Source organism: Artemia franciscana, unplaced genomic scaffold, assembly GCF_032884065.1.
Source record: "Artemia franciscana unplaced genomic scaffold, ASM3288406v1 PGA_scaffold_1179, whole genome shotgun sequence".
NCBI lineage: Eukaryota > Metazoa > Arthropoda > Branchiopoda > Anostraca > Artemiidae > Artemia > Artemia franciscana.
Window position 1 is genome coordinate 1625354 of NW_027062617.1, and position 22659 is coordinate 1648012.

At 35.8% G+C, this 22659-nt stretch overlaps 1 protein-coding gene across 1 annotated transcript in view; it reads right to left on the reverse strand.

Moving 5' to 3' along the window:
• LOC136041198 (thioester-containing protein 1 allele S1-like) overlaps positions 1-22659 on the reverse strand; it is a 169761-nt gene that overhangs the window by 126669 nt on the left and 20433 nt on the right. The window contains exons 3-4 of the mRNA XM_065725770.1: positions 22140-22308; positions 13835-13905 (exon numbers count right to left, since the gene is read on the reverse strand). Of these exons, the coding sequence (XP_065581842.1) occupies positions 13835-13905; positions 22140-22308 (240 nt within the window). The remainder of the gene's footprint in view (positions 1-13834; positions 13906-22139; positions 22309-22659) is intronic.

Sequence of the window (22659 nt, forward strand, 5' to 3'; positions counted from 1 at the left end):
ATCAAAACATGCATTGATTCAAAAACGTTCAGAAATTAAATAAAAAAAAACAAGTTTTTTTAACTGAAAGTAAGGAGCGACATTAAAACTTAAAACGCACAGAAATTACTTCGTATATGAAAGAGGCTGCTTCCTCATCAACGCCCCGCTCTTTACGCTAAAGTTTTTTACTGTTTTAAAAAGAAGAATTGAGAGAAAGAGTCAAACTTTAGCGTAAAGAGCGGGGCGTTGATGAGGAAGCACCCTCTTTCATATACGAAGTAATTTCTGTGCGTTTTAAGTTTTAATGTCGCTCCTTACTTTCAGTTAAAAAAACTTGTTTTTTTTTATTTAATTGAATGTAAAAACGATATCAAAATGAAAATATTTATGGCCCTTTAGCTCCATCTTAGGTCTGTCTATTCACGCCTGAAAACCGGGATTTTCTACGACTTTTCTAAAACAGCAGGCAATAACAACAAGTCAAATAGCATTTGCACAAATAGCACAGAAACAAACAAAACTGCTGGTAAACCTAAGGTATCCCTCTATTTCCGGGAAAACAGAAACTTTACGGGATCTGCTATTCTTCGCATGGGAACCGAGTAATTCTATTTGTCTCTGTGGGATATAAAAAGGGTACTAGAATGGAATTCCTTAAGATTTTGAACATGATACATCAAGATTTTCTAAAACGGATGTGTCTCAAAGATACCAACCGGTAAGTCTCTCTATCTATATACTCCCTCCCCCGCTAAAAAGGTGTGAATTCCCAAGCTTGAGCTACTACAAATCTCTGTACTGAATAACCACCTAAAAAACCCCACCCCTCATAAAAAGTTTTATTGGAGGTATAATAACCTTACTTTCTCGCGAAATTCACGTCTCTTATTAAGCTGCATTCAAGCGTATTCTAGCAGGTTGGTGAAAAAAGCATTAATAGGCATGCTGGGTCAAACTGTTAGTGACAGATTCCATCATGTAAAGGCCAAGCTTCTCACTAGTGAATTTTGTTTTCTTTTTTATATTATTAGAGAAAAAACCAAAATTCAAAGAAAATGTTTATTATAGCTGTGATATTTGCTAATTCAAACTTTTATGTTAAATTATCTCCTTTTGGCTTAGCCCCCTTAGCAATGGGGCTATGTTGGAAGGCTAAGGAAAAGTAAGATTAGACATATATGTTCTTTTTATGGAAACTAATTCCATAAGATGTACTTTTTCACAACGTGAAAAACTAGGATTTTATGTCTTTTTAAGGAAAATGCTGAGCTCCCTCCACAAAAGAGAGCAAGGATTATACAAAGTGGTGAGAATGCTGCCCACTCAAGACCCTCTGTCATTTTTTATGCCAAGAACGACGGCCCTTTCTATGCCCCCCAGCAAAGCAGGGAGAATGTGACCACCTCCGCCGTACACGGTGTGTACTACAAAATTTGCTTTGGCAAATCTGTGTCTACATAAATACAATACTGGTGAGCTTCACCGGCCATTTTTCAAATTATGCAAGTAATTCATGTAGATGAAAATTTTATTCTAGAAGCTATTTAGAGGTTTAGCCATTTAATATGAATATAAAATGAATATTGACACTAGCAATATACTTAGAGATGGAAAAATTAAAGATTTAAACTTGGTTGTGAAAATAAATCCCGAAGCATCTAATATACCTCAATGGTAGCCTCCCAATGTTAATATTGATATAGAGCTATAACTATCACCGTCCAATTTATTTTGCGAGAAGTAATTGCCGCCGCACCTGAAGTAATGGTCTCTCTCTCCTTGGCAATACTTCATGTACGAACACGGCAAGTTATGAGTTCTGTTTCTTTGGCAATTGAGAAATTAAAAGCTAGTGGAAATAATGTCAAATCGCTCGTTGCTCGTACAATCACTTATCAACGACATATTGCCACGGGTACACGTACCTACACCGATTCATCATTTGTCAACAATGGAATTCTTTCAAAAATTGCTTTGGCTTTTTTAAAAATTGCCAGTGCCGTTGGACCATGGACAAATTCTCCAGATTCATTTAGATTGTTAGAACTTTCATCTCTTGTATGTAAAGTAAATGGAATTCCTCTCTACAATTTATCCCTTGATAGATCCTACATGACATTACATGAATTAACAATGCAATCATTAGATCAAGACTCACAATTATTTGAAAATGGTATAACCGAAGAAATGTTTGCAAAAACTCATGGCACCATTATATTGCGTTTGCCCCGTACTCAAGATCTGACTATTGTCCAAAGGAGTACATTACTTTAGATTGTACCTTTGCTGAACCATTAGAGGATATTGTAGCCTTAATCTCACTAAATCAATTTGAAACTCATTAGAAAATTACCCCTGATAGCAGGGTTCTAATAGACTTGGCACCATGAAAACAAACCAAATATTCTATTCCCTTGAGTATACTCAAAGCGTTAACAATACCCTTATCATTAATTTCTTAGCATTTGTGGTGACAATCCTCGATTAAACGACTTTGTAGCATAAAATGCTCTTTCCTAACAGCATAATATAAATTTCAGTGCCATAAGAGTGAAATGCTTGAAAATGTTTGTAAATTTGTTAGTTAATAAAACTTATATGAAAAAAATTAAATATTCTTCTTGACATACATAGTCAGAGTCACATTTTCTATTATATAATGCAGCTTTATTTTTATTATACCTCTTCGTAAAGTTAATAATACGTTTCTTATTCATTTTGGTTTGGTGGGCCACACATATCAACAGAAGATGTGCCATGTATTGCCGATCCAAACTGCGCAAACTGGAGCCAGAAACACCCTTCCTATAGCTTTTTCTGCCCTGTTATTAAGAATAGGATAAAGTGCAACTCCATCATGAGTGCAACAGTCTTAGTTATTACGTTTAATATAAATGGCACCAAAGATAAGGATTTTATTATTGATGAGTTGTACGGTGCCTACGCTTTGGTATGTTTCCAGGAGCATCTTCTCATTGCTTCAAGTTCAAATTTCGTACGTCGTAGTCAGCATCATACTGCGTTCCTGAGTCCAGCAAAAGCTACTGGTGGTCGCCCTTCCGGTGGACTAACCCGTGTCTTTGAACGGGACATTCATCTACCCTCCACAGTACTCTTCTACTCCGACGAATTTTTTTGAGTTGTGCGTGTCGGCAGTATTGTATTTATAAACTCTTATCTCCCATATGAAGGATACGCGATCAGATCCTCAACTAAATTTGCAAAGGCTTGTGGTCTGCTTAAAAGTCTTGTGAATCCGGTACTGTCAAACTCTCTACAGTATATAATAACTGGGGACCTTAATACTGATATTAATCGATCTTCGGTGAGAAGTGATTCGCTTTTTGAGTGTCTTCTATCGTATTGCGTTGTGCCCAAATCCCACAATTTTTCATATGTTCCTCATTCTGGATTTACAAGTGATATTTACCATATTATTTGCTCGCCTGGTATTATCTCTTCTTCTGCTTCAGTTCATGTTAACGAGCGAGGTATTAACTACATGCCAATTTAAAGCAACATTTACAATGGACATTGATCTATTGGAAACCAATTGCTCGCAAGGAAAATCGAAGTGGTTAGAAACAAGCAATTGTGGCATCTTTAATCTATCCATTAAATTCAGAATTGTATGAAGAGCTGGTTTAGCCTGCCAACCAGTCCAGTGGGAAAGGCAGGCAAGTCTATCAGCCCCAACCCCAGGGGTGCAATTGGGGACCCTCCAGGTACAGTCTTTTTATTTTGTGCTTGATGCCTATATCTCTGCTATATCTTTAAATCATGGGTGATACAAAAAAGAGCTATAGACCTAACACCAGAGAGATGAGATCAGACTGCTCCATACAGTTTAGTGGTACTGAATCCATTAATGATCAAATTGCATTGCTCACCTCTCACTTAAACACCCTAAAGAATAAGCAGAAGCTGAATGATCAAACGCTCAAAACTACAATGGCAGAAGTTGTCAGTCAAGCACTGTCTACTGAAGTTGGTCCATTGGTTGAGGCCTCTGTTAAAAAACTTACCCCTAGTCATGAACCTGCTACTTTTGATGCCAACAGTATAGAAATAATCAAACAAGAGGTATACTCTAGCCTGAAAATGGATTTTGATGTGCTTGTTGAAAAATCACTCAAACAATATGATCTGAGGATGACAAAGCTTGAATCCTCCCTGAAATTGCTTGACTCAGGTTTGTCAAAGCTGCAAAATTCTCTGAAACCAATTCAATCCAATGTTGATTGTCTGAGTGATCAGTTTGACCAAATGAAACTCTCAAATCAGCTGGTTCTATTTGGTTTAAAAGAAGACCCTTATCCAGAAGCTTCTGAAAGCAGATTCCTTGGATTTTGCAGTACTAGATTTCCTGGTATTCCTGTGACCCAGAATGATATAGTTTCTGCTAGAAGGATTGGTAAGCAAGGCTCAGGTTTGAAACCTCGTCCATTTGTTGTGGAATTTTGCAGTTCTAGAATGCAGCAGCTCATTCTTAGAGAAAAGAAATGCTTGCAAGGTAGTGGTGTCTTTATTTCTGAGTCACTCACAAAGTCTAGACTTCAGCTACTTAATTATACTAAATCAAAGCTTGGGAAGAGGTCTACATGGTCTAGTGGAGGAGAAATACTCACAAAGCTTTCTGATGGTAAAGTGATTACTGTCAAAGAGGCATCTCAAGTTGATACTCTCTATCAGTTAATTACAGCTCATCCAAGTCCATCAAAGCCCCTCCCAGGAGTGAAATAAATCATTTCTCTTTTTTTCAGCTCTGTTTTGTAAATTTATTTATGATTTAATAGTTTTTCTTATGTTTGCATAATGTTGTTTATTATTTTTATTCCCTTTGAACCTAGTAGTTTATTATTGTCTTTGTTCTTGCAGTTGTTTTCTCTATTGTTGCCTATATGTCTTACCTTTCAATCCACCCTCTCTTACTTCAGCCTGCTTGTATGGATATTGTGTTCATTTGTAAAGTTGTTGTATACATTTGTCTTGTGTAGTATATATGGGTGATTTCTCCTTTCTTTTGAATTCATCTATTCTTAATTCAGTTATATTTGATCAACCAAGTAGTGCTGGTAGACAGGAGGCACACACTTTTGACCCTCTCCTTGAATCTATGGTTAGTTCTAGCTGCAATTATCACACCACCATTGATTATTGTGATAACATTTTGCCCTCACTCTCTTCAAATAGTTGCTTTAATGTATTTTGTTTGAATGTGCGTGGAATAAGAGATAAGTGGGACAGTCTTAAATCGTATTTGTGGTCTAATAATTCTTGCCCTTTTGATGTCATAGGCTTGACAGAAACATGGTTATCTGATAGTGATAATTTTACAGCTTATGATATGGATGGTTATATGGCTATTCATGTCCCTAGAATGGTAACAAAGTGTTCTGGGGGTATTTCTTTGTTTATAAAATCTAATATTGAATTTTGTAGAAGATCTGACCTTGAATCCTTGTTTACATCAGTGGTGTCTAATAGTAGGACAGTTTATTCTCTTGTCATTGATCTGAAAAGCCAGTTTGCATGTGATACTGTTTGTTTGTTTTATAAGCCCCCTCCTTTTCCAACACATCTGTTCTGTGATTTGCTTGATCAGCTTTCTGGTGTGGGGACTTTCTCTAAAAAACGAATTTGTGTTTTGGGAGACTTTAATTGCAATATGTTAAATGTTGGATCAAATGATGAATGTGACCATCTTTTTGATGTATTTTCTTCTTCAGGGCTACTTCCTTCAATTTTTTTTCCTTCTCGTGTTGACCCTTCAAGAAATTCTGCCACTTTAATAGATAATATTTTCACTTCTCATTCTCCTAATCTGAAGTTCTCTTCTGGTCTTGTTTTCACTGATCTTTCTGATCACTTTCCTATTTATCTATCACTATCTGTGCCTAAAACTGAGATTACTGTGGATGAGAAAGGTAAATCTTCTTTCAGAACTTTTACAGATAAGGAAATTTCTAATTTAATATATGGTCTTCAGAGTAATGATTGGTCTAGTGTTCTTGAAGCTAATGATGCTGATTGTGCAACTAGATTATTTTTGTGTCGTATGGGGGCTCTGTTGGATAAGCATTTTCCTCTTAGAAATAAGCCAAGGAATTTTGCACCCAAATGCCCATGGATGTCTAGAGGTCTGATCAATGCAACCCATATGAAAGCCTCTTTGTTCAAGGCTGCATGTAAAAGTAAGACACAGGATGATCTTTTGAAGTATAAACATTACAAAAATGTGCTCACTTCTTCAGTCCGTGTAGCAAAAAAGCTGTATTTTTCGCGTCGAATTAATGAATGCAAGGGGAATTTGCGCAAGGTTTGGACTGTAATTAATGAAGCTCTCTCTCGCAAGAAACACAAACATTCCTCTCCATGTTTTTATAGAAATGCTGATGGTTCTGTTGTAGACAAAAAATCCTCAGCGAGTGCCTTCAATTCGTATTTCACCACACTTCCTTCAGTTCTAATTCCACCCCCGAGTAGAGTAAGTTGTTTTCCCTTGGCAGAGAAGTCTTTTTTCCTTTCCCCATGTAGTACTACTGAGATTTCTAGTATTATTTCCCAACTTCCTAGCAGTCGTTCAGTTGATAGTTTTGGTTTGAGTAATAATGTCCTTAAAAAAATTAGTCAGTTTGTTTCTCATCCGATTTCACACATAACTAACCTCTCTCTTTCTTCTGGTATTTTCCCTCATTCATTTAAAGTTGCTACTGTTCTACCTTTGCATAAAAAAGGTGATTCGTCTCTAATTTCAAACTACAGACCTATTTCTCTTCTTCCCGTCATCTCAAAGGTTGTTGAAAAAGTAGTGTATCGTCGACTCTCTTCATTTGTATTTAGTACTAATTCGACTGATGGAAATTCTCTCATCACTAACCATCAGTATGGTTTTCGTCCCTCATTCTCTACCTTACATGCACTTACTGATGCTACAGAGTTTGTGCGTGTTAATCTGGACAAGGGCTTGTGTGTTTTGGGTCTATTTCTTGACTTTTCAAAGGCCTTTGATATGGTTGACCACAATGTTCTTCTGTCTAAACTATCCTTATTTGGTGTGCATGGAGTCCCACTAGATTGGTTTAGGTCCTACCTCTCAGATAGATCTCAGTATGTTTTGGTTAACCGTACTTCTTCCACTACTTTGCCTGTATTGAAAGGTGTCCCACAAGGCTCTGTGCTTGGACCACTTTTGTTTCTAATCTACATTAATGATCTTGTTGATGGTATTCATCCCCATATTCACCCTGTTCTTTTTGCTGATGACAGTAATTTTTTCATTGCTGCGGTGGACCTGCCATCTGCCACTTCTATAGCTCAAGGTCTTCTTGATAAAGTAAAGGATTGGTGCTGGTCAAATGGTATGGCTCTTAACAGCCGAAAGAGTGCCATTGTCAACTTTAGGACCCCTTACCGCATGAGAGACGTACGGGAGCCAATCACCCTGACTTTTGGGAATGATATTATACCACAAGCTACTATGGTGAAACTTCTTGGTGTGTATCTTGACTGTTTTCTTTCTTTTAAACCGCATATAACTCACACCCGTTCCTTAATACTCCGCCAGTCTTCAATGTTGCACCGGATTAATTCATTTCTTCCTCCTGATATTATGGTTTCTCTTTATCATGCTTTTATTCATCCTTACCTTTCTTATTGCTGCTCTGTCTGGGGCAATACTAATAAATCTCTTCTCTGCTCACTTCAAAGAGCCCAAAATAGGGCAGTGAAGGCTACTTTTCTTCTCCCTCGGCTTTACCCTTCCTCTGATCTTTATAATGATACTGGAATAGCTCCGCTGGATCATATTATAGGTAAAAATACTCTTTATTTAGCGCATTCTGCTTTTCTAGGTACTCTTCCACCGACCCTGCAGCAGTTTTTCTCAAGGACAGGCTCAGGTAGGTACTTTTCTTCTTTGCGTAATTCTTCTCGACGATTTATTTTACCAAAACGATCCTCTACAGCAGCTCAGAGGTCTCCTGTATATCAGTCAATTCTATTATGGAACTCCATCCCTTTGGATGTCCCTCTTTTTCTTTCTGCAAATGCATTATTTCGTCGGGTCTTTCCAGTTAAATAATTTTTGTCTCTCTTTTAATTCTATCCCAATTTGTATGTCACTTCTCTTCTTTTAAAATCTTGTCTTGTTCCAGTGTTTTTTTTTTTTTTTTTTTTTTTTTTTTTTTTTTTTTTTTTTTTTTTTTTTTTTTTTTTTTTATTATTATTATTATATATTTTATAAGTGTTTTTTTTTTTTTTTTTTTTTTGTGCTCTGTGGCCCATTACAAGCATAGCTTCTTGGGCCTATTAATTGATTTACTTTTGTAATAGTTTTCTTTAGTATTAATAAATTGATTGATTGATTGATTGATTTAGCGCCAGGTACCTACGAATGTTAAAGGCAATATTCACTGTTATCATAACCAACTTGTGATGTGTATGAAAAGAGTAGAAGAAGCTGCCGTACCTCGGCAACGCATTCGTAAAAGAACACAAAAACCTATCTGATCAATGGACCTTTGTTTGAAGGTTTGTTGAAATGGTTTGAAAGCTATCTCACAGGAAGATCTCTCAAAGTAGTCTTGAGTGATGTGAACTTAGCAGCATTTCCAGTGATGTGTGAAGTACCACAAGGCTCAGTGTTGGGTCCGCTTCTTTACCTTATCTATGTTGATCTCATGCGTTTTTACCTGAAAGATGTGTTTCTTACCTCGTTTGCTGATGATACCGTTTTAACTGTGTTTGCCTCATCTGGGGAGGAGCTGGTGAGAAAAGTGAATCTTGCACTGGAAAGGCTAGAGGCCTTTACCTAATTAAGTCAACCTTGGTTAAATGTGCGCAAGACATTTTTAATGACGTTCTGCAGATTTGGTACACCGCTAGATGTGTATCGACTCGTAGGTTTATGTGGCAAAATAATTCAGCAAGTTGATCATCTCCGCTATCTTGGTTTTTATCAGGATTACCACCTTTCATGGAGATGTCACAGTGACGCTATTTCATCAAAAATTACCCGTGGGACTGGCATACTTTGGTGTCTGCAGCACTTTCTTCCACAGAGGATACTTCTAACTATATATTATTCGTCGGTTTATCCATATATCTCCTACGGCTGCCTCCTATGGAGCAGTAACTTATTATCCAACTAAAGAGGAGTGCAAATGCTACAAAATAAAGCTGTTAGAACAATAGGTAGATATGTCCAGGATGTGCAAGACACCTGTGCTTGCTTTACGTCGCTGAAGCTCCTGAATGTTGGTCAGATAAGAGATTACCAGGCTGCTGTATTTGTGTTTCAGTGTATGAATGTCCTAGCCCCGGATGTCTTTAAGAGTTCTTACCAAATAAACAGTGATGTGCATAACTATGGAACAAGCCATAGTAGTGATATTGTTGTGGATTTACGTCATGGCAACCAGTCTTCATTCTCAATGAAACACCTAGGTCCAAGTATATGTAATGAACTACCAGTGAGCATTAGGACGTCAGAACACGTAACTCAGTTTAAAAAGAATTTAAAAGATTATTTTTTGGTAGATGAATGTTGAATTTTACTATGGGTGGTAGGGTGATTAGGTGAAGAAGGGTGGGTTCAGGAGGTAAGGGTGGGGCTATGGAGGTAAGGGTGGGATAGGGAAGTACGGGTGGGCTAGGGGGTAAGGATGGGCAGGAGGGTAAGGCGGGGTTGGGAGGAATGAAAGGGGGCAGGGGGAGTTGTGTATTAAGGAGTAAGAGAGATTGGATTTGTTATTATAGGTAAGTAGATATGTGGACTTTCGCGCAAATACAATCCCTCATAGGTTTTCCCCAGCGCAAAAGTGTTGTATTTTATTATATTTATTTGTGAATGTTGAAATAAAAACTTGAACTTGATAAAGAATAAAGCGAAACTATGGCTCCAGATTGGGAATGAAAGTGGTTGCTAAAGTTTCGGGTGTGTAGCTGATCTCAAATGTAAAACTAAAACCAAATATAAACGTTACCTGAGGTCAGCACGTTACTGCGGTATGGACTTCCCTGTGACTAGGAAAGATTGGCGAAAAGTGATTAATTCTGACAAGTTAAATGATGAAACTATGACAAGTAATTGCCTTCCACCTTCAGTTTGGTATAAACACTATTCTTCGATTTTTCAGTAATTAACTATTCAGTGCACTCTGCATATACTCGCCTTCTTACCCCCCTCGATAGTACAACGCTTTCTCAACATATAGTGCCCATATGTTTTTCTTCCTTAATTGATGCTGTGAAAAGTTTAAAATCTGATTCAATAGATAAAGATGGTATTTCTAAGATGAATATGCCGCTTGGATGCACCCCCCTTATATTTCACTTTCAGCTTCTTTTTCAAATGTGTCTATGTACTTCATACGTACCTGAGAGTTTTCTGTGTGGAAATGTTTTGTCAATTTTGAAAAGGGGAAAGTCACGGACTGATTGTTCCTGCCATCAAGCTGTTACTGTATCTTGTAATATTAGCAAGGTTTTGAGTATATCCTGATACCTTTTTTGACTAAAAATATTATTGAGGGGGAGAACCAATTTGGTTTTCGGCATGGAATGGGTTGTCAGCATGCGTATAAGATTCTGTCTTCTTTACCGGCTGATAATTCTTCCATGGGAAATGGTCTTTATATTTGTGCTTTGGTTCTTTCGAAAGCGTTTGATAGTGTGGTCGATAGTCAGATCCTTCTTTCTTTGTATAATTCTGGAGTCAATCTCTCTGTTATAATGCTTCTTAGGTTTTGGTATTCAAATTCTTTTCTTTCAATTAAGATCGGCAACAGACACTATTATAAGGGTGCGAAAAGGAGGAAGTTAGGGTGGTGTTCTGTCCCCTACGCTTTTAAAATTTGCATTTCTAGTGTGCTGGCTAAGATTTCAGGTAAATACCTTTCTGGTCTTGCGGATGTTTCTTATATTTGCTGACGACTTGCTTTTGATTAGCCGTACCAAATAGGGTCTTTTCCAAATGGTCTTTATAGTTTCTGATGCTTTCTCTGATATTGGCCTTTCACTTAATATAGATAAATGTGAATTTCTTCCCTATAACTGTACTACTGCTACTCCCTTCATTGTAATGATTTCACTATCCCTCTTATTGATTGTATTCGTTGGCTTGGTATCTCTATTTCTAACAGCCTTTCGAGCTTTTGTCAGCGTACTGTTTGTGATATAAGTAAAAGGATTCAAATAGGTTATGCAAAAATTGTTGCAAACAGAGGGAGGTATAACAGACGTACGCTGGCCAAACTTTATTCTACTTTCTGTGATCATTCTGTACTTTATGCTTCAGGTCTTTTCCTCCTTCTCAACAATGGCAGGTTAAAAAAGATTTGGATAAATTATTTCAAATTTTGCAAATTTCTTCTGTGTCTTGTCCCTTGGACAAAAAACCAGACTCTTGTTAGAAAATTTTTAGTTCCTGATATAACTTCAGAGTTGGAAATTCTTCACAGAAAACTGTCCAGTACAGCTTTTGCACGCCCATCCCCTCACCACCGTCTTACCCGTTTTTTCGTTGATTTTGCGTGTGTCTATGTTTTTCTCTTTGTATTTTTTCATATTTATTCTTATTCCACCATATTTGCTTTGTGTATCGTGTGGGTGAAAAATATAATAAATAAATAAATTTATTTATTTGAAGCATTGTCACACACGAAATTCTCATATGAAGAATCACTTTTTGTAACAGACCCATAAACGTCAGTAGGTTTATAATCATAGTAGCCGGTATCTTCACAACGATGTCGTTAAAACCAGACTCTCTTATTATTCTAGCGATAAAAGCGTAGATCTGGTTCTTCGAGGCAATACAATTTATAACCAAGACGATACCAGTCTCTTAAGAATAAACTGAAACCACATTTAGGTTTTTTTGCAATCATACAAGGCTAAGTATTTTCCCATTGATCACAGTTATTGTAGTGATAATTGGAGCATAGGAAATCTTTAGTGTGAGCTATAAATCCCTTCAATACAGGAATTATAGTCTTTAATCTGCACTGCGTATCCTCTATGCAATCTAAATCGATTTCATAATCTACACTTTTCATTATAGGCATCAACAAAAGCGAAATTCTCATCGGATTACCAGCTGCTCAATGTATGCAAACATAATGGACATGTGTAGAACATTTTTGATGCTAACTGTCACACTCCTAAAAAGAAACTGACTCATGATCAATAAAATGAATGTTTGTGCTATCACTTTTCACTTATGCTGATCGCTTATTGGGTCACTAGAGAAATGAAAGGAATAACTGAATCTCTGAGTAATCATCGAACAGATGTGCAATATCATTTTTTTAAAATAATATATCACTAAATTGACTGAATGCCGTGGGGCTGCGACACGTAAGTCTCAGACAATAGTTCAAAGATGAAGACTCATTTTTCATAATAACATCAATCCTTATCTTAGTAAACATCCTCTTCTGCACTGACTATCCTTAAAAACTATCATGTAGGATTAGCCATTTTTCTAAAGTAACGAGATTTCCCATAATTTCCTTTCTGTCCACTTTGTTCACTTTTAATCTTTACACTCAGACTACCGATTATAGATTAACAATACTTCTTTCTCACTAGTAGCAAATTAACTCTTTTTTATAGGTCGATTCATGGTCCTATAATGTATTCATGGGTGAACTATCATTGGCACTAGTAACGATTGCATGGGGTTTGTTTTTCATCAAATCATGTTTAATTTCTTTGCAGATATTGTCTGCTAGTACCATTTTATTTTAATTGCTGTTTCACCGTCTATTACCGCATTATTTTTACATTGGTAACAGTTTCAGCACCTAGACAAGATATGTTGCATGACGTTGCGGGAGTTAATTTGTCTTCTTTTATCTTTCGCCGAATGGTAAAGTAGGAGGATGGTAATAGGATATATCAACAGATCACGTTTTACCATCAGCAAGAAGTTTGCCTTCTTCATCAACTAAAAGCTTTATGTTTGCGATCTCTGTCAACATTATCTTCTCTTGAAACGCTATTCTCACATATCCACCTCTATATCACTTGAATTTTCTCGGTAATCCAAAGAAATTTAAGTCCTTACTATCATGACAACGCACGTATATTTCCAATAAGAGCACCATTAACACTTGTATCATAATTCAATATTTCTCCTTGTCAGCATTCAATTCTCCTACAACGTAAGACACGTCTTCTTGGAGTATTTCATCTTTACTTTTTTAAAATAAGATATATATGTTTATACTTCCGACGCAGAAATAATACTAAAGCAAATCGTAAAATCCAAAAAGTCAGGCAAGATTACGTCACCCTAAACTGCAATTACGTAACAGACACCTGCAGCTCTTAGAAAACATTCCCTATGGCTTAAGAGACACCTGTATCTCTTAGAAAACATTCCTATTGGTGTTAACTAACACCTGCGTCTTGAAGAAGCTTTAAAAAAGCGTCGGGATTTGAAGGGGTAGGACCCTTGTCAGAATGGTGGGATAAGGGCCTTGTCGGAGTAGTTATGCTATCACTACTGTTCGCCAGTTTGTCCGCCGCAGACGACTAAACTCGGTGACGATTTCTTAAAGGTGTAAGCACTGTAATATCTAGTCTTAGGACCCTCGATATATATATATTAGATTATTGTACTAGGTGTTTCTTATAGTAGCAAGAGGCCCTCCCACGGAGATTCTAGATTTCTTTGAAATTTATTGGCACCTCAATTTCAGATTATCATAAGTTTTTATATTATCCCCCCGCAAGAATGTTCCGCTTACGTGCCTGTGGTAGGGCACACTTCTTATTCAGGATGAAGCATTTGAAAGAACATTAAACACAAAAAACATGTATTAAACAAAAAGAAATATCTTACCAATATTGTAATGTCCACTGGATCCCCGTGAGGCTTCAGTCCGATCTGCAACATTACAACCCGGAAAAGTACTAAAAGAATAAAATAAGTTAGAAATACTCATTGGGGTTCTAATGCCAGTTTCACAAAAATATCTTTTATCGTTGATAGGCCAGTAGCAAAGTGTTGACAAGGAGCAAGGCCTTTTCGGGATTTTGATTTTGAGGAGGAGGGGAAGTGGGGATCCATAATTTCGACTGTCTAAATACAGATTGTGTCCATACTTCCCATTCCGTAGCAAAAACTACGATTTGTTCATTATTTCTGAAGTCCAACCTGTCTCTTAGAGCAGCCTTACAAGAGTGGGAGTTTGGATATACATACCTAAGAGATAATTTCCTTCGTAGCGTCATTTTGTGACCTCTTCCTTAATTCACCTAAGATGATTCAGGAAGACACACGTCAAATTTTTGGGCTAATTTAATTGCTTTTTTGAAGGAGGAAATTTTTCTTTTGGACAATCAAAGTCATGCTTGCAAACTCATAAATAATCTCAAGAGACGAAAAAAACAACGAAGGCAAATTTGAAAATCCTTTTCTTAGGTATAAGCCCACCCCCCCCCCCCCCCCTTTGAAAAGGTCTCTAACCAAAAAGTGTTAGTTGTTTGATTTTGTAGTTTCACGCGGACAAAGCCGGCCTGAGCAAAAATTGGTATCGTGAGAACTGCAGCCAGTTGAGAAACAGTATTTGTTTGAAAGTTAAAAGTAACATACACTTGTATAGTTAATTTAAATCTAAAAATGTAAATTTGAACAAGCCTAAAAAACAAATATTACTTTCACAAACACCAGTATTTTAATTTGTATTCAAACTAAACAGTAGAAACAATGCACGTGTTGAAATGTTTGATGGCATAATTTCTATTGTCACCATGAATGGTTTTCTAAAACAATGGGTGAAAGTCATTATAGTTTTGTAATGGATTTCAGCCACTCCTTTACGAACTTATGTAGAGGGTTAGAATAATTTTAGTAGTTTCTAGGATTCAAATATAAAACTGGCTATTAGCATCGGTAATGGTTTTTTTAAAAGTTGTCATAATGGTGTAATGGTACTTTTAAATGTTTTTATGATGTTATATGTTGATATACCTGACAACAAAGCATGATGCAGCGACAATATTTATGATATACCCACAACGTTATATGTTATATGCTTTATTTGATATAATGTAGGCTACCTGAAGGAAAACAACGAATTCGGCAGTCAGATGTTGTAAAAGTTCGTTTTTTAATAAAGCATCATTCATTCATATGCTGCCTTCCTTGATTTCAATCTCCATGGCACGATAAGTTTTTCGTGTTTTCCCTAGATACAACTTTGCTTGATAAGATATTGGATGGAAAAAGTTGAGCTGAAGAACATTCATTTGATAATTTACGAGCGGGATACATGGTTGGCACTGTAGCCATTTTTAATCTTCATTTTATTCACAAGTTTGGCTATAATGGGGCCCGGGCATATCTGATTATCTTAAGAATTCCGCGTTTGCTTCTCATGCGCAGCCTCTCGGATGGACATTTTTTCAATTTTGTTCAAAATTCATAGAAATGATTATATTTTCAATTTCCTTCTTCTCCTGAATATATATATATATATATATATATATATATATATATATATATATATATATATATATATATATATATATATATATATATATATATATATATATATATTTATATATATATATATATATATATATATATATATATATATATATATATATATATATATATATATATATATATATATATATATATATATATATATATAGAGCCAGCTATCCTGGTGCTTTTCTAAAAAAGATCAGAAATTAAATAAAACAAACAAGTTTTTTCGACTGAAAGTAAGGTTCAACATTAAAACTTGAAACGAACAGAAATTGTTACGTATATAAGAGGGTTGCCCATCCTCGACATCTTGCTCTTTACGCTTAAGTTTAAATTTTCTCCCAATTCTTTAGAAACGTTATCCGAAACGCAAATGTTATTTAATTAGACCAATGAGTAACTTTTTTTAAAGTGCCAAAAAACTTTAGCCTGAAGAGCAAGGTGTCGAAGAGGGGCAACCTCCCTCATATACGTAATAATTTCCGATCATTTTAAGTTTTAATGTTGCTCCTTACTTTCAGTTGAATAAAACCTTGTTTTTTTTATTTAGTCGCTTCAAAAATCAAGTCTAGTTCTTAATAAATTGTCAGTACCAGTCACCAAGCCTTCTTCGGCTAAAATGTCCACGAGAAGCTTGTACCGTCAGTTTCATTAGCCGATTTTATTTTAGATATTTGCATAACCAGCTTCACTAGCTGCTTTGTTATAATCTCATTTACTTAATTGTATAATTATTTTACCTGGAGCATTACCAATATTAGTGGTTTTTTTTTATCATAGCAGTCTCCATGGGTATACCTAGACACGCAGGCTAGGGAGAAGGGCTGAAAGCAAAAATCTCAGAAGGGGGAGGGTTGAAAGTGTCACCTAATTTTTAACCTTCATTATGTGTTGTTTCCGATGAAAAGTGACTACTAATCCTGGGCTCTATGCATCATTACATTTTTGTATTTTATCTTTTTATTTTATTTGACCTTAAAATAGACTACTGAAAAACCTAACATTTTCTGTAATACTTATGAGAATTATTTATAGCATTGTTTCACTTGCTGGTTCTAAAGTAATAAATTAAAAATGCTTACATTCATCGAACAGTTCGTGGTAACGAGCTGTAAGTAAGGAGCTACCCGGCTCAAAACAAAACGGAATTTTTATACCAATATATGCTTCCAAAGAACTTAATTTTTATGTTGATTTTAAATATATAAGTCTCATCAAGTTTAATGTTACATATCAAAGTTACGAGCCTGAGAAAATTTGCCTTTTTTCCAGAAAAGGGGGAAATCCCTTCAAGTGATAGAATCTTAATGAAAAACACAACATCAGATTTAGCGTTTTAGAGAACTCTAACGCAGAGTTTTCAAGTTCCTATCTGCAAAAATATGGAATTTTGTGTAACAACGTTGGAGGATCTTTCAATGGAGGAGTTTGTCATGTGGGAAGGCAGTTTTCCATGAAGGGGGAACCGGATTTCCAAGCATTATTAAAAAAACAATCAGAAATTAAACAAAAACAAGTTTTTTCAACTGAAAGTAAGGAGCAGCATTAAAACTTAAAACAAACAGAAATTATTACGTACATGAAAGGTTTTGACTCCTTGTCAATGCCTCGCCATTTACGCAAAGTTTGTTAGTACTTTCAAAAGAGCTATTTATTCTAATGGATTCTAATGCATTTAGCCTTTGTGATTCAGGGGTTGTTCTTAAAGAATTGGAACAGAATTCAAACTTTTATTTCTCTTAGTTCAAGTGCACCAGTTGGATTTTCTTAGGTTATGTGAATCAAGGGAAATTAACGAATTCCAGGGAACCAGTGAGCTTGTATCCTTGAAAATATGAGCTGTATATAGATACAATATTTCTGATGAACAACTTTATTCGAACTCATAAATCATGAACTCAAATTCAAAATACTTATAAAATAAGTTCCCTGTGTACCGTGTCACCACTCTGTAAATCACCTTGTTCTCAAATTGGAAGTTTTTCTTAAAAAGAACAGAAGTTATGTCGTACATGAAAGGGGCTTTCTCCTCCTTAATGCCTCACTCTTCCCCCTAAAGTTCGACTCTTTCTGACAATTCTTCTTTTTAAAACAATACAAAACTTTAGCACAAAGAGTGGGGCATTGAGGAGGGGACAGTCCCTTTCATATACGGGATAATTTCTGTTTGTTTTAAGTTTAATGTTGCTCCTTGCTTTCAGTAAAAAAAACTTTGTTTGTCTACTTCTTGAAAGTAAGGACCAGAACTGAAAATAAAAACGAACAAAAGCTCAGAGTTTAAATTTCCCAGCAGTTTTGCCCCACTTGGGCCAAAACTGATGTTTTGTGGCATAAAAGTTTTACGCTTTATTTCTGTGGTTCTTAGAAGTTGGGGGCTCAAACCTCTTTTCTGGGGCTTCGTACCAAATCAACTGCCTATCGAAATTTTTTATTTATTGACAGTTTGACAGTCATGGGATAAAAATTGATGCTTTGGGTAAAAAGAATCTTCAAATTGCATTTTTTTTCACTTGACGTTTTTTTTTAATGTGTTTTTAACTTTTGGCTTCAATGGGTAAATGTTCTTTCTTTACTAGACTTCATAGGTGCATCTAGAAACACAGGCTAAGGGGAGAGGGGGCTATAATTACCTCGTATAAATTTACTCTCTATTATTTTATAAAAATTTTCGACAACAGTATGTTTTCTCTTTTATTTATATTTTGCCGTAAAAAAAGTTACTGAAAGAACATACTTTTTTTAAACATGTTGGAGAAAAATTTCCAACATAAGTTGTTTCACTCGGTAGTTTCAAAGCTCCTGGATTAATCCTGGAAGTGGGCAACCAAATGTGACTTTATTGGACTTTATAACTGTACTGCGCTTTATTTTCTAATTACTTTTTTTAATGTACTTTTTTTAATGTATTTACCCACGAGAAATATATCACTTCAGTTTTATGGTCTGATTATGTTTTAGATACTTACATATACAGCCAATCTGGCCATATTATTATAATTTCCTTCGTTTATCGGAATTTGTATTTTCCCTGGAATATCATAGATAGGTTTTTTTTTATGTATCTTAGCTTCAATTGGTGTATTAATACACACAGGCTTGGGGAGGGAAACGCGAAATATCAGTAGGGGGTTTTAGCGTTAAATAATTTTTAACCTTCTTTATTGTGTTAAGTTTTTCGAGGAAAGGAAATTGCCAGGCTTACGCTTTGTTTATTATAAAATTTTCTGTTTTAGTTAGTAAAGCAACTCCTAAAAAAACACGAAGTTTCCTACAATATTTAAGAAAGCTGTTTTTCGAATAAAATTTTAAACTTGATGGTTGATAAGCTGTTAAATCCTGCAAGTGGGCAACCTCATGTGACTTTTTCGTCATATTATTGACACAGCATATTCATCGTCTGTATTTCTAATTCAATCATTATGTTCTCTGTGTATCGGTCTGCTTGTACAAGGCAAAACTGGTTTCAAACAGTTCGTGGTAACGAACTGTAGTAAGGAGCGACCCGGCTCAATAGTAACCGGCTCAAAAAAATGGAATTTTTATACCAATAGCTACATCAAAAGAATCGCATTTTAATGCTGATTTTAAATATATAAGTTTCATTTACCTTCTTTTAGAAAATTTCTTCTTTTAGAGAAAATTTACCTTCTTTTAGAAAATAGGGGGAAACACCCCCTAAAAGTCATAGAATCTTAACGAAAATCACACCATCAGATTCAGCGTATCAGAGAACCCTCTTGTAGAAGTTTCAAGCTCCCATCTACAAAAATGTGGAATTTTGTATTTTTTGCCAGAAGGCAGATCACGGATGCGTGTTTATTTGTTTGTTTTTTTTTCCCAGGGGTGATCGTATCGACCCAGTGGTCCTAGAATGTTGCAAAAGGGCTCATTCTAACGGAAATGAAAAGTTCTAGTGCACTTTTTAAGTGACCGAAAAATTGGAGGGCACCTAGGCCCCCTCCCACGCTAATTATTTTTCCAAGGTTGACGGATCAAAATTCTGAGATAGCCATTTTATTCAACGTAGTTGAAAAACCTTACAACTATGTCTTTGGGGACGAATTACTCCCCCAGAGTCCCCGAGGGAGGGGCTACAAGTTACAAACTTTAACCAGTGCTTACATATAGTAATGGTAATTGGGAAGTGTACAGACGTTTTCAGGGGGATTTTTTGGTTGGGGGGAGGGGTTTAGAAGATGGGGATATGGGGAACTTTCCATCGAGGATTTTGTCATGGGGGAAGAAAATTTCCATGAAGGGAGCGCAGCATTTTCTAGCATTATTTAAAAAAACACAATGAAAAAACAAATATGAAAAAGTTTTTTCAACTGGAAGCAAGGAGCAGCATTAAAACTTAAAACGAACAGAAATTATTACGCATATGAGGGGATCACCTCCTCCTAATACCTCGCACTTTACACTAAAGTATTTTTAGTAATTTCAACTATTTATTCTACGGCTTTTGTAATTTAGGGGTCATTCTTAACGAAGTGGGACAAAATCTAAGCTTTAGTGTAAAGAGAGCGAGGTACTGACATGAGGGTGAACCCCTATACATATGTAATAAAAACATGAGAATACAAACATTCGTTACGTAAGCTAATTTATAAATTACGTATATCTTTTGCTAATAAAAACATTCGTAAAAAATTAAAAGTTTTAGTTGCCTTTTTAAGTAACCAAAAAATCGGAGGGCAACTAGGCTTCCTCCCCCGCTCCTTTTTTCTCAAAATGATTCGATCAAAACTATGAGAAAGACATTTAGCCAAAAAAATAGATATGCAAATTTCGTTTTAATTATTTCTCTGTGGAGAGCCAAAATCAAAACAAGTTTTTTCAACTGAAAGTAAGGAGCGACATTAAAACTTAAAACGAACAGAAATTACTTCGTATATGAAAGGGGCTGCTTCTTTATCAACGCCCTGCTCTTTACGCTAAAGTTTTTTACTGTTTTAAAAAGAAGAGTTGAGAGAAAGAGTCAAATTTTAGCGTAAAGAGCGGGGCGTTGATGAGGAAGCAGCCCCTTTCATATACGAAGTAATTTCTGTTCGGTTTAAGTTTTAATGTCGCTCCTTACTTTCAGTTAAAAAAAACTTATTTTTTTTTATTATTTAATTACCAACTAGTGCCAGTTGTTTTTATCACGGATTTCTGTTTTCTTCAATACTTTTAATCCTTTTTTTTAATATCACTCCAAAATAAGAAATAAACAATATTGCATTGAGTAAGTCTTAAAATTTTATCTTGATAAAAAGTTTACATTATTTATAGGGGCAGTGCCATAACGATTTTGACAAAAAATCCCTCGGCTAGGCCAGTGCACACCTAGCGTTTGCCTCTGTTCACTTAATGAAATTGAAATCTGGATTTGAATAAAGGAAAATCTTAGCCCAAATAAAAGGAAATCTGCTTTTAACATATTTTGTCTCTAATTAAAATGAAAATTCAAGTATATGTTTTTTTTTAGGTATTTAGATATTTAAATAACACCCATGACGACAGGTAAAGGCATATTAAAGCTCCGTGACAAACGTGAAACCACAAATCAGTTCCGTGTAAGATGCAGTTTATAATTGTTTATAATTTGACAATTGTCAATGTAGCTTGCATTATTTTCTTTTTTTTTGCTCAAAGGCAACAATTCACGAAATTTTGGAGGGAAAGAGCAATGTTTATTTTAGAAATTAGGAAGGGGGGGGGCCAAATTTGTCGTTTTTCCTTTTTAATGGAGAATACCAAAAGACAGCATTTTCAAATGAATTTACACCAAAACAGTATATTCAAAATCTAGGGAGAAGACTAAAAATTTAAGGGGGGAACATGCTCTTAGATTATTTTATTTACACTTTAAATGTCTAAACTTCGCTAAGTTACTTATCTCTTCGTCAATAAATGTATATATATATATATATGTATATATGTATATATATATATATATGTGTGTGTGTGTGTGTGTATGTGTGTGTGTGTGTGTGTGTATGTGTGTGTGTGTGTGTGTGTGTGTGTGTGTGTGTGTGTGTGTGTGTGTGTGTGTGAACCCAACTCACCGTGAATTAGCATGAGAGGGTTGATTCTAGTTCAGCGTTGTCGAGTGATAGCCATGAGAGGAAAATTTTCAAGTAATTTAACCCGTAGTCAACCTGATGTGTGTTCCCCAGCGAGAGCCTCCAACAGGTACGACTCTAGTTTGGCATTTGTGAAGGGACACACATGCACGGAAAGGTGTAACATAAATGGCAGACAGTAACAACGGCAATCAAAGGGATAAAATTAACCCTTGACTGGGCTGCCCACTTAATTCAACAATCTGTCTTGGGTTTTTTCTACAATTGGCCATGACTTCCACTTTTCCCACAACTATTCCCTCTTTTTTAAATTCAAAAATCAACGGAATTTGAATTTAAAAAAAGAGGGAATAGTTGTGGGAAAAGTTTAGCTCATTTTGTATTGCATTGCCCCGGACAGCCATATCTGAGCTGGACTTTTAAAAATAATCACAACAAATCTTTTGCTTAGGATTGAAATACATCAAAATTTATTTCTAAATTCTTTTGGGGGGTAGATAGTCTTTCAGGCCACCCTTAGAAGGAGAGTTCCAAAAAAGCTTGACACAGAAGTTTCAGGATTCTGTTCCAAGAATACAAATATTTACCAGTCATAGAGTTCATGTACGCAGCACGGCTTGTTTCTGTAAGTATCGTCAAAAACTCTGGCGAAAACTGTAGTGGGCTCGTAGCACTAAAAGACAAAGCATTTTTCTCAGCTCCTGTGTAGCCTTCAACTTTGAGAGAATATGAACCAGGGGTAGACTCAACTGGGATCTGAAAAAAGTAGAACAAATTAATACATGTTCTTCCGCAGGTGAAGCTCTTTATTGGCTATTATAAGCACAAGGTCCAGCAAGAGCTTGTTAGCCATGCCTTTTACTCTGGGCTCATTATAAAAGGTGGATCTTGTGGGAGGGGCAATATGACAAGGGCACCATTAATTGACAAGTTTACTTAAGAAAAGGGATAAAAAAAGAGAGAAAAATATAGTGCTAGAAAAATCTTGCCTGTGCCCCTTGGTCCGCGCCTACTCAGGGCCACTAACATGTATGAATAAAAACATTATCATAAAGCTCCTGTGATTCATTGGTCATAAGTAACTTCTGTAGTCTGGTTGATCCATTA